Source organism: Scyliorhinus torazame, chromosome 10 (assembly GCF_047496885.1).
Source record: "Scyliorhinus torazame isolate Kashiwa2021f chromosome 10, sScyTor2.1, whole genome shotgun sequence".
NCBI lineage: Eukaryota > Metazoa > Chordata > Chondrichthyes > Carcharhiniformes > Scyliorhinidae > Scyliorhinus > Scyliorhinus torazame.
The window spans coordinates 88,904,235-88,916,817 of NC_092716.1; the positions used below are offsets into that span (position 1 = coordinate 88,904,235).

At 42.5% G+C, this 12,583-nt stretch overlaps 1 protein-coding gene across 1 annotated transcript in view; it reads right to left on the reverse strand.

Annotated features, from left to right (window-relative positions):
* The window catches only part of tgm2l (transglutaminase 2, like), a 69,699-nt gene extending 57,728 nt beyond the window's left edge, over window positions 1-11,971 (reverse strand). The window contains exons 1-6 of the mRNA XM_072518392.1: window positions 11,677-11,971; window positions 11,295-11,477; window positions 10,593-10,835; window positions 4,606-4,724; window positions 4,377-4,505; window positions 2,829-3,006 (exon numbers count right to left, since the gene is read on the reverse strand). Of these exons, the coding sequence (XP_072374493.1) occupies window positions 2,829-3,006; window positions 4,377-4,505; window positions 4,606-4,724; window positions 10,593-10,835; window positions 11,295-11,477; window positions 11,677-11,689 (865 nt within the window). The 5' untranslated portion in view covers window positions 11,690-11,971. The remainder of the gene's footprint in view (window positions 1-2,828; window positions 3,007-4,376; window positions 4,506-4,605; window positions 4,725-10,592; window positions 10,836-11,294; window positions 11,478-11,676) is intronic.
* Window positions 11,972-12,583: the final 612 nt, after the last annotated feature.

Sequence of the window (12,583 nt, forward strand, 5' to 3'; positions counted from 1 at the left end):
GGTGCCAGTCCTTAAACGTGACCCACAGTCACGCCAGCTGCAGCATCCCACATTTTACCCCCTTCCGATGCAGAACCGCCTTAGCCCGATTGTACCCGGCCCTCTTCTTGGCCACCTCCACGCTCCAGTCCTGGTATATACGGACCTCTGCATTCTCCTACCTGCTGCTCCTTTTTTGCCCATCTTAGAACACACTCCCTGTCCACCAAGCGGTGGAACCGCACCAATACCGCCCGCAGCGGCTCGTTAGACTTGGAAGGCACCCGCGCCCATCAACGTGTTCAGCATCGTGACCACATATGCTCCAGCATCCGACCCCTCCACTCCCTCTGGGAGACCAAGAATCCGCAGGTTTTTCCTCCTCGACCGATTCTCCATGTCCTCGAACTTCTCCTGCCATTTCTTATGCAGCGCCTCGTGCGCCTCCACCTTCACCGCCAGGCCCAATATCTCGTCCTCATTCTCCGAGGCCTTCTGCCGCACCTCCCGCATCGCCACCCCTTGGGCCTTCTGGGTCTCGACCAGCTTGTCGATCGAAGCCTTCATCAGCTCCAGCAGCTCTGCTTTCAATTCCGTGAAGCAGCGCTTGAGAAACTCCTGCTGCTCCTGCGACCACTGCGCCCACGCTGCCTGGTCTCCACCCGCCGCCATCTTGGTTTTCCTCCCTCGCACTTTTCGCTGCTCCAAAACTACTTTTTTCACCGCTCCACTCCTGGTCCAATCCATACAGTGCCGGGGAAATCGTACTGTCACCTTCCCACACTGGGAACCATTGAACAAATGCTGCTGGGGCCCCTAAAAAGAGCCCAAAACGTCCGTTTCTGGCGGGAGCTACCGAACGATCGACTTAGCTCAGCATTGCTGCAACCGGAAGTCCAATGTGATCCAATTCTCGAAAGTGCATCATGAATAACACCCATGAATTGTAGAATCCCTCCATCCTTCCCCTCAGTTCAAATTTGACCTTTTCAAGCGTCAAGAATTCCAGCAGGTCCCCTGCCACGCTAGGGCGCAGGGTGGAGTGGTTGATCTCCACCCTAACAGGATCCGCCTTCGGGCGATCAACAAGGCAAATGCTACAACATCTGCCTCCGTGCCCGTTTCCACCCCGGCTGGTCCAACACCCAGAATATGGCCTCCCGAGGACCCGGGTCCAGTTTCACGTGCACCACTTTAGAGATTACCCTAAACACCTCCTTCCAGTAATCCTCCAGCTTTGGACAGTACTAAAACATGTGAACGTGGTTTCCGGGGCATCCCCCGCAACTTTCACACACATCTCCTACCCCCTCAAAGAGCCGGCTCATCCTCACCCTTGTAAGGTGCGCTCTGCACACCACCTTCAGCTGTACCAGCCCCAACCTCGCACACGAGGTGGAGGCTTTCATCCTCCGGAGCACCTCACACCTCCTCCAGCAAGGATTGTCTCTTTACCTTGACCTGATTATATTAATAGCTGCAATTTTAAATTATTAACACAAATACGTCAAGTGTTCATGCAAGTATGCACTGGGGCCAGTCAGATTAGGACAATTGATTTGTAACAGAGTAGCATAACTAACAAATTCAGGGAATTTTGACACTGGCTGGGTGTGATCAGAGGACAGTAATTTTACAAAAGGAATCCTAGACTAGGTGGAATATTGCCACATCTGAGCAGGTCCAAACAATTGCTTCTCACTTGTCACACTTACCCAGTGTAGACATGTATCTTGGGCAATAGTTTAAAATAGGTCGTATTGCATGGACTGCCTGTTATATACCCTGCGCAATTTTCGGTTCTATTGTCTTCGACAACGGAATATCAGATGGGGCACATAACTTGCGGCCAGTGATATTGTGCCTGCTTTACGCAACTTCTACTCGATGGTGTGCATGGATGAAGTGAGCAATAACAGATACAATAGTGTGATGTGGTAATGGGATGGCCTTTTGTTCAGCAAGATGATGGTTTGGGCCAATGTGGTCAATTTATGTTGAACATCACTTGGTGTGTCCTCAGACCCCATTATGGCATGGTCTTCCCTGCTGCATTTTTGACAGAAGAAGTCAGTGGACTGAGAAGTGCACAATTAGCCTCTTTTCTCTGGGCCCTCTTCTCGGTTAACTATGCATAATGGTTATGTGACTGGATCAGTAATCCAGGAAGCCAAGCTAATAATATGGAGACAGGAGTTCAAATCCTACTCTGACAACTGGGAAATTTTACGTTCAGTTAATTAAACAAATCGGGAATAAAATGTTAGTATTAGTAATATTGAGCATGAAACTACCATATTATTGTAAAAACTAATGTTCTGTATGGAAGGAATTGTGCCATTCTTCCTCGGTCTGCACTTTATGTAATTCCGACCCACAACAATGTGGTAGACTCTTAACTGCCTTCTAAATAGCCCAGAAAGCCACCCGATTGGGCCATTAGGGTTGGGAAATAAATGCTAGCCTAACCAGGAAACACGTACATCCTAAGAATGAAAACAAACACAAAGTAGTCAGTATCACCACAAATCTATGCCATGCGTCATTTGATTTAAATGCTCGTGTCGGGATGCTAACAACTAAGGGGAAGAACAGAAAAATCTTGGCACACAGCAATTCTGAGATTCTGTCTGTGTTATACATTCCAGAGACTCCATTAGTTCTCACTTGTGAAGCTTCTTTAGGGAAGAGGAGGAGGAAGAGAAATAACTAAAATCTTCTCTGATTACTTTGAAGTGAACAAATGCCCCAAAAGTAACAAACAGAGCTTGCAATTCTAAAACATCTTTAACATAGAACAATATCCAAGGGTGCTTCACAGAGGTGTGAAGGACCTAGTGGGACTTTACCTGTGCAAGCTACAGCAGCAAAGACCCAGCACTGCCCATATCGTACTTTTTCAGCCCCAGAACTGCTCCACAGACGCAAAATTGGGAGACTTCCGGTCCATCTGGTGGGGGCGATTCCATCAGAGTAATTACCATCCCACCTTCCCAAAAGTACACCTTTATCATCATTCGAATTCACCTTTTGGAGGGGGGAAAATAAAACATCTTCCCTTCAATAATAAATTAATAAATAGTTACAAGTATGCACACAATCTTCTGCCAAAGAAAATATATTTTGATGAAGACAGAGCTTTGCTTAAGCAAATTCAATATATAAATCATTTTGACAAAGAAATTGTTTGTGCAAGGAAAGGTAAACTTGCCTGGCTTGTTCTATACTGTGCCAGTGTTGGGTAGTATCCAAGGCCAGCTTCTGTTGGCTCCAGTCAGTCTCAGACTGTGTATTATGTGCAATACATGCCAAATATCAAAAAGGACCTTGTATGCTTAAAGGACATTCTATGCTTCGTTCTTTTGAACAAATTTACATGATGGTTAACGATTGGGAACAGGTTGTAAATTCTATCTGAGTCAAAGAACCCTTACCTTATCTCGCACATAGTTGAGTGGTTACCAGGCTCGTCGTTGATTCAAATAAGAGACAAACTTGCCTCTGTGTTATTTTTAATAAATTGTTTCCTCGTTATGTTAGATTTAATCTATAATCAATGTTAGTGTGAACACAGATGAATCAATCATGGCTAACGGTCAAAAGAATGCAGCAAACACTGCTTTAATTGGCTTTATGAACAAGAATCATTTGTGCAACATGGTCCTGTGCTACTGAGTGGTAATTCTACACAACAGAGAGATCAGTCTCTCAGCTATCCCATTGGAAAGTGGTGACAAGGTTAAAAAGGCACTCCACAATGGGAATAAGGAGAAAAACAAACAGATTTGACAAGCTGGGCATCATGTACAGACAACTGCAGCTTGGCATTGTCAAAGACCTTTTTGATAAGGCCAGCTGCTGGGGAATAGTTTGTATTAGTGTGGTCAGAGGGGGGGGGGGGGGGGGGGGGGGGGGGGGGGGGGGGGGCGAAGAGGAGAGAGAGGGAGAGCACAGAAATGGGGGCAGGGGTATCCCACACCCTAACCAAATTTTATACACATTTTAAAAATGTCAGATTCAATTGTTTTTGCAGTCAGCTTAAAATCAACACTATACCTGTGATAGATTGAATGAGATAAGTTTTCATTGCGAACAGAGACCAAAACAGGACTTCATCAAGAGTGATTTGTAAGTAACTTACCGAGTAATTAAAAACAGAAAATGCTGGATAAACTTAGCAAGTCTGGCAGCATCTGTGGAGAGAGTCCACATGACTTCTTCAGAGTCCTATAGACACAAAATGTTAACTGTATTTCTCTCTCCACACCTACCAGACCTGCTGAGTTCATCCAGTATTTTCTGTTTCTATTTCAAATTTCCAACACCTGCAGCATTTTGCTTTTACCCGGGTAATAATGTCCCCTACAGGAGAAATCTCAAGACATCTCCGAACTCACCATAGCAGTCACTGTTCTGCTGATATGTACAGGATCACTTCTTCTTGGAGCATCAGCCAATGGATTTTTAAGAGCAGGTGGACTGTTGTCCAAAATTTGAAAGCAAATGTCGATTACATCTTTTTCAAGCTGTTAAAAAAGACACAAAACGGCACCAAATCTTGGAACAATGTGCTAAAATTAGAAAAACAATCATGAGTATATTGTGAAAATCGAAAGGATATATTACTTGTCCAAAATTCCAGGGTAATGTGTAGATGTTGGCATATGAGCCATGGTACAACAGTCCATTCTCATTCAGGATGTACTCCTGCAGTAGGTCTTCATCAGGCAGGTACACAGCATCCTCTGAGGGGATAGAGAACTTAAATTACACAAGATGCTTGATTCTCCTTTTAGCTTCACTTCATTTGCAATTTATTGTGAACAAACACGTGTTAAAAGTATACTTGGAGATCAGCTCCCCAGTGGCTCACTGTGTTAATACACATCAGTATTCAACTAGGTTTAATCGCATCTCCTGATTACCATCGGGGAGTGTTACAATTGAACAAAGCATTCCAAGGCTGGATGGAGGGTGTGCTGAAGAAAGGTCACTGACCTGAAATGTTAACTCTGTCCCTCTCTCCACAGATGCTGTTAGACCTGACGAGCATTTCCATTTTTATTAGAGATTTCCAGAATCTGCAGTATTTTGCTTTTACAATCAGCTGGGTTCCTCTTCCTTTTGTTATCTAATGGCACTAACTCAAACGCATGCTTGTCCACCCAATACATTTATTTATTTGACAAAAGAGTCATTCGGGCTGGAAACGTTAGCTCCCCTTCTCGCTCTACAGATACTGTCAGACCTGCTGAGATTGTCCAGTATTTTCTGTTTCTGTTTCAGATTCCAGCATCTGCAGTAATTTAGTTTTATTTACATTTATTTCAAGGTCCTCCTCAATGTTTTGAAATGCCTCCTTTCTCTTACTTCATTTTACCTTTGCAAATTTTGGCCTGAAAAGTCTGATACACTGCACTCCCTCCTTCCCAATAACACTGGTGACAGAACTTCAGCTATCTCACTCCACACACTCAAGCTTCCTCCCTAAAACTCTTGCCCTCAGGTTTGCCAATGTCTCTCCACATGCAAACGCCTCCCTGAAACATACCTTTTCTGTCATGCTTTTAACCACTTCTGCTAAATATTCTCTTACTCCAGCTCAGGTTCATCCTACACTTTGTCAAGTACCTTGGAGCATTTTACTACATTAGAGGGGATATATAAACATAACTTACGGTGTTGTTTGGATTGGATTTGTTTATTGTCACGTGTACAGAGGTACAGTGAAAAGTATTGTTCTGCGTGCAGCTCAGACAGAACATTCTGTACATGAAAAGAAAATACATAGGGCAAACATAAAATACACAATGTACATAAAATACACAATGTAAATACATAAACACAGGCATCGGGTGAAGCATGCAGGAGTGTAGTACTCCTCAGTGGAGAAGATGGGTGGAGAGAGGGTCGTTTAGGATTCTGGTAACAGCGGTTAAGAAGCTGTTTTTGAATTTGTTAGTGAGTGTTCTCAGACTTTTGTATCTCCTGCCCAATGGAAAAAGTTGGAAGAGTGAATAAACTGGGTGGGAGGAGTCTTTGATTTTGCCGCCCGCTTTTCCAAGGCAGCGGGAGATGTAGACAGAGACAATGAATGGGAGGTGGGTTTGTGTGACGGACTGGGCGGTATTCACGACCCTCAGTAAGTTTCCCCATTTTTAAGCTCAATAAATGCTTTTTTTAAAATAAAGAATTCCTCCTGAGCTCAATAATTTATCACTGCACTCAATGTTTGCATATTTATACACAACAGATTTGTTGTATAAGAAACAGTCATCATATGGGTGGCATGGTAGCATGGGTGGCACGGTAGCAATGGGCGGCACAGTAGCACAGTGGTTAGCATTTTTGCATCACAGCGCCAGGGTCCCAGGTTCAATTCCCGGCTTGGGTCACTGTCTGTGCGGAGTCTGCATATTCTCCCCGAGTCTGCATGGGTTTTCTCCGGGTGCTCCGGTTTCCTCCCACAAGTCCCGAAAGATGTGATGTTAGGTAATTTGGACATTCTAAATTCTCCCTCCGTTTACATGAACAGGCGCCGGAATGTGGCAAACTAGGGGCTTTTCACAGTAACTTTATTGCAGTGTTAATGTAAGCCTACTTGTGACAATGAAGATTATTATATTAAATTCCTTCCCCAATTCAGAAAGTAAACGTGCTCATTGATAGCACTGACGATGTTAAGGCTTTGCTATGTCTCAAAATGGCAGAGTTGCTCAAATTAACAGGATCCAAATGCCTGAATGATTTGCTATTTACTCCACTAATGGTAATAATTTACCACTGAATTAAACATGTGATCGGAAAATGTAATGTGTCATTAATATCATCAAAAAAAAAACTTGATGCCAAGATTCATTGCAGGTCTGGCATTATAATGAGAGTTTAAAAATGTCAAAAGTTGGAAAATAAAGCCCTTATGTAACGTGAGGACTCACAAATAACCTGAATATTCACTGTTTCTTGCTGTGTATATTCTCTATGTAAAAGATATTCTCTATGTAAGAGGTAATAAACTGAAAACTAGGTTATAGTCTTGGCATGGCCAGGCCATTTTTCAACAAATGTGTAGAATGGCTTATTTTTATGGAGAACTGCAATATATGAAAGAGTTTACAGTGCAAATTTGATTGCGAGTACTTTTAGAGTCTAATATATTCCTGCACACAGTTATGCTCTGTCTAATGACCTAGATGTGGTTTCCATGGCCATTTAACAGCATATAGTGAACACTGTGCTTACATTCTCTGAAGATATGCACACATAGATGCCAAATAACTGGATTGCATAATTCTTCTCTCAGTAATTTCATCAATGAAGAAAATAAACTCCAATAATCTTATGCAGTTCTCATGAAGCTAAATGGACCAGTGAAATTTATTTTCACACAGTGATCACTCCTGTTAGGTAAGTAACAAGCTTCTGACATTTTTTCTCTTGTCTGAAGATCTTATTTATCTAGAAAAGCTCAAAGAGTTGAGCCTTAGCATTTTAGAGAAGCATAGACTTACGAAAATAGAATGTGTTTGTGTAGACAGTTTGTTTAAACAAAGTAGATTAGGAAGGACCAATCTCATGTTATGCACAGCCAGAGCCAGGTTAGATGTGGTTCTTTTCACAGAGACATGCACACCAGGCTGATGAACTGGAGGGTCATTTCCTGTCCATGATTATTCCTATTTTTGTTTATATTTATATTTTTTACTCTCATTGTAATAACTTAATAGTTATTAAGACATAATAACTATGTCTTACATAGTTATTAAGGGAATACATAGACTAGAGAATGCTTCAGTAAGAAATTAGCCATGGGCTTTTTGAGGGGAAAAAGAATGCTGGTTGTGTGACAAAAACAGTTTCTAAATGTCAAGTACATGCTACACCTTCTAACAGATTCAGTCTCATTTAATCCTTACGAGTCAATCTCCCGTGGCTTGGCACATGAAGAGTCAAAACCAAGAGATGTCTCAAGCGAATTGGGGTTATAGGCTGGAGATAATTTGACCAGGATAGGTAGACAGTCAGTCCTCACTTTCAAGTTCCAGTTGTCATTATTATATTTCTTTATTATTCCCAATGACCACATTTATAATGGACAACTCCCATGCAAATTTGTGTTAAAAGTACAATCTCCAACCAATGGTGGTGTCAGAGTGCATTCACAAAGGTAGGGCACTCAGGAGTGTAATTACTATGTGACAGGATATCATAGGCCCCATTATAAAAGTGGATGTGTAACTTAATTTTGGTTGAAGTTGGCAGAACGACACAAGATTTTTATTGAGGATAAACTATATTACAATCCCTCCTAGCATTGCACGTGAAGTAGAAACACCAGGAGTCACATTTGTGGAATAATTGTGCACAAGACTGAGAGAGGCAGTGAGAACAGTCCAGGGAATTTGATGAACAGGTGAAGCAAAGTTTAAAAATCGAGGTGACATCATAAATATCAGAACTAAAACCCAAAAGGGCAGGCCCTACAGCACAAAATGTTTCGGATAGATTGCTAATATGTGGTGGGTACAGTAAAATAATTTTTCCGAAAAATTATTTCCAGTTTTATATTGTCCTTATCTCATGGTTCGTATTTTTCAGGTTTGTGTTTGTATGATCAAGAAACAATATCCAAAAGAATTTGGGAAAAATAATAATTTGGAATGATTTGATTGGATACTTGTGAAGCATGTGCTGGATTAGGAATAGTAGCTTTAAAAAAAAAGATCAAAAGATCAGTGGTTAGCAATGCTGCCTCACAGGGCCAGGGATCCAGGTTCAATTCCGATCTTGGGTGACTGTGTGTAGTTTTCACATTCTCCCCGCGACTGCGTGGGTTTCCTCCAGGTGCTCTAGTTTCCTCCCAGTCCAGAGATGTGTGGATTAGGTGGTTTGGCTGTGGTAAAATTGCCCCTTAGTGTTCAGGGTTAGGTGGGGTTACAGGGATGGGGTGGGGGAGTGGGCCTAGGTATGGTGATCTTTCAGGGGGTCAATGCAGACTCGATGGGTTGAATGGCCTCCTTCTGCACTGTAGGGATTGTGATTCTATCCTATGAAGGGTCTGATTGCTTGATTTTCTGACTACGGATTCCTGATTAGTACTTTTTATTTGATCATATTTAGTCACTGATGGGTAATTGATAACTTAGCAGATAAGTGGTTATTTGAGTCACTCACCATTTTTGCTGTACAGCTATGTAACACTTGGAAGGTTAGGCAAAGGCTTTTAATTATATGGATACTCAAGTTTTTCCTTTTCCCTCATTGGTGAATTCTCTCATTTGGAGTCTGCATGTTCCATTGCTGCTCCGAGATTTTATTGTGTGGGTTTATAAAAACATTCCTTAATTGTGACACCAAGCCTCAGTTCTATAGCACATCAGTGTGTGTCAGTGGCAGTTCCACCTCGCCCAGTCACGTTTTTGGTTAAAGCCCCATCTACTGAAGGGTTAAGCACACTATCTACACTAACAGTTAACTGTCGGAGGTGCTATCTTTCAAAGGCGCTGTCCACGATCAACACCAGATGGATTAATTGGTCATCGCTCCTTGTGGAATTTTGCAATGCACCAATTTGCTTCCATGATAAACTTATAAAACAGTGAGCCTACTTAGAAACACCATTGGCTGTGAAATGTTTTGGACCAACAAGAATGTGAAAAATGCAAAGCAAGAATCTATTTATGCGTTTTACTTTCTTTACAAGAAAAGGGCGTTTTACCAATGCAGCTAGATTCTGTTTTTACTGGATCCACATCACCCAAGAGCCCATTCATAGAGCACGCCATATGCTTCACAGGAATTTCATTGCAGACTCTCCCATTTCAAACTGCATCAATGTTTTTGAATCATTCATCTCCACCAGCCAGTTTTTTTTGTTTCAAAGTTTTCCAAGTCTTTGCTTATTTGAAGAGAAGCTCAGGCAAAAATCCCGAAGCCTTATTTTGCACAGCTTATTATAAATGCGCTGGGCATTTTGGTCCCACAACTCACTGGAACTTGAAGATATATGAATTAGATATTTAGTTACGAATATTTGCTTATTATCAAATAATAGAACAGTGAACATTATCATGCAACTATGAATATTAATTAATGCAAACTTTTAGTCAATAAAAGTGCTATTAATATTTTGATCATTACCCTGACTAGGTACTAACAGGTTACCAGATTAAACTGGAACAAAACATTTCAAGTCATATGCTTTCCAGAGTTGTTGGGGTGCAGAGCGTCTGTAAGCTTATCAAGCTCCATTTGGTAAAAGCAACACTCTTATGGTCTACTACGTTGCAAGGACAATGTTTGGAGAATTCTGTATTACTGTTTTCCTTTGGGCAGTTGACACCTCTTTGCAAAGTTAAGTCGTGGTTTCTTGGGAGAGGGTGACTATTTGGAGGGATCCCTGGCAATGTGTCACACTACTCGAAGGGAGTTTCCTCCATACATTTGAGGCTGTCCCTACAAAAAAATGAAAGCTACTGAATTACGTTTAAAAAAGACTTTTGCACATACGACATAGCAGTATTCATTGGAGATCAATATCACTTTGTTTAAAAGTACATATTTAAAAGATAAGCAAGCATATGCTTTAAGTGAAGGCTAAGCGGGCAGTTTACCTGCACACCAAGGGTTGAAGAGAAGGCGAAAATCTCCTGCATTGATCCGTTGAATAGATTCGCTTCCGCTCGGGTGCAGTGACAGATCGATTTGATAGTGGCCCGTGCAGGCATTGGGTGGGCTCTGCACGGTCAGGTGAATAAGTGCTGGAGTGGACTGTAGACCGAATGTCCATTTATCCCATTTCACGCTGGAGTTCAGCACTTTAATGCGAGTCCCGTCGGCTTCGGAGGGTGCGGGTCCTGCACAGACAGTTACATATCTTAATCCGAGTGCAACGTAATCGGCCATTACAATGTTTAAGTTAGTCAAATCTAGATTTATAAAGTTCGATCAAAAATTGGGATTCGAAATTAAATTTAATGCAATGATTCGATTTGTATACCTTTCTTTCACGTGTATTTTAACTTAATGCTGTCATAATTTCTTTATCCAGATATTAAATATGCCCATCCTCCAATTTTCACTGTCTACAAGAATCGGTAAGTCCGTCAAGTGGCTGCAGGGCGGGGAGATGGTTTCCAAACACGAGGAGCCACAGATTGAACCAACAGCAAAGGTTTCCCTAACCTCACTCAGAAATCTAAATACCTGGCAAACTCCGAAAAAAACGGGTGCACATCACGTATGCTGTTCCCACCGAGTTTGAAACAACAGGCGCAAAAAGCCTGAACGACCCAGTGCCGGGTCTCACCACCAACCTGTGTCCAGCAGGATTGCGAGATGGTCTTCGCCCTCCACGAACGCTCGGTGTTTGAATTCCACGTTCAAGCGGAATTCTTGTCCTCTGCGGACCAGGAGCCTGTCCTGGTCAATTCCGATGGTGTGGTGCTCAGTGTTGTTGGCCTCACACCGCAAGTCCACCGCCCCCAGGTACAACAGGTCTGCAATCGGGAAAGCATTCAATATTCACATTCAACAATTCCGTCCACTAGAGTGGCGGAAGAGCAACAAAGCACCATTTTAAGGGTCTCCTTTACAACAAATTATTGCCAACCTTTCGTTTAATGCATTGAATTATTCGCGCGAATGTTCCCCCCTTGCAAAAAAATTTTTTTCACCGAGTCCTATTTTAAGCCTTACCGTTTGTTGTCATATTTAAGTAGATCTCCACTCTCTAGCTGTTCTTCACTTTTCAATGAAGAGACGACTGTTCCATGCCCAGTCAAATAGTAATACAGGCCCTCCAGTGACAAGCTCCTCGGAATATATACCCATCATTTCAGCACAAAGGAGCCCAAGAGTCATAATCACCTCATTGGCTAATACAGGAATTCCCCAGGGTCGGGGAGGCAGCGATTTCCCTCCTTCCGAACTCAACTGGGAGCCAATGAGGGTAGAATAACACAGCAGCGAGAAAGAAAAACCTCCAGTCACACACAAAAACAAGTCTCCTGCCCTGAGACCTACTGAGCAATGCTGCCGCTCCCTGCACACTGAGAGGCAGCACCTACCCCCCTTGCCAGATTTGGGGGGGGGGGGGGGGGGATGAACCACTTACCCTGTACAAAACACCCATTGAATCAAATAATATTCGCAATTAACTGAGAGTAAATAAATCTCCGGGTAGTGAAAATCACGATTATACACAGTGGTCAACAAACACATCTGCAGTTTGGATTTAAATCTCCCAAATAGGGAGGGGAATGAAAAAGGGAGTTCCACTTTTCGGTTTTCAGTGTAATGGGAAAACAGGTGGATCACATGACTACCCACACTGACACTGCTTCACTGTAAGGCTGAAGCTGATGTGTAAATTACTATACCCCGTCTGGGAAATATGAGGGGGCTCAGGACAGAATGAGTAGCGATAGATCTGAAACTGTTTGCCCACCACAGCTTTGCACCTTTGGTAAATGACCATTTAAAAAAATGTCTGTAACGTTTCTTTAACTAGTGCAACATAATACATGTGGAAAACCTGAATACCCTTGCACGGTGTGCGATGGCCACTTTGAAATGTTTGTACTGTTCTCCCAGATGTTTTACA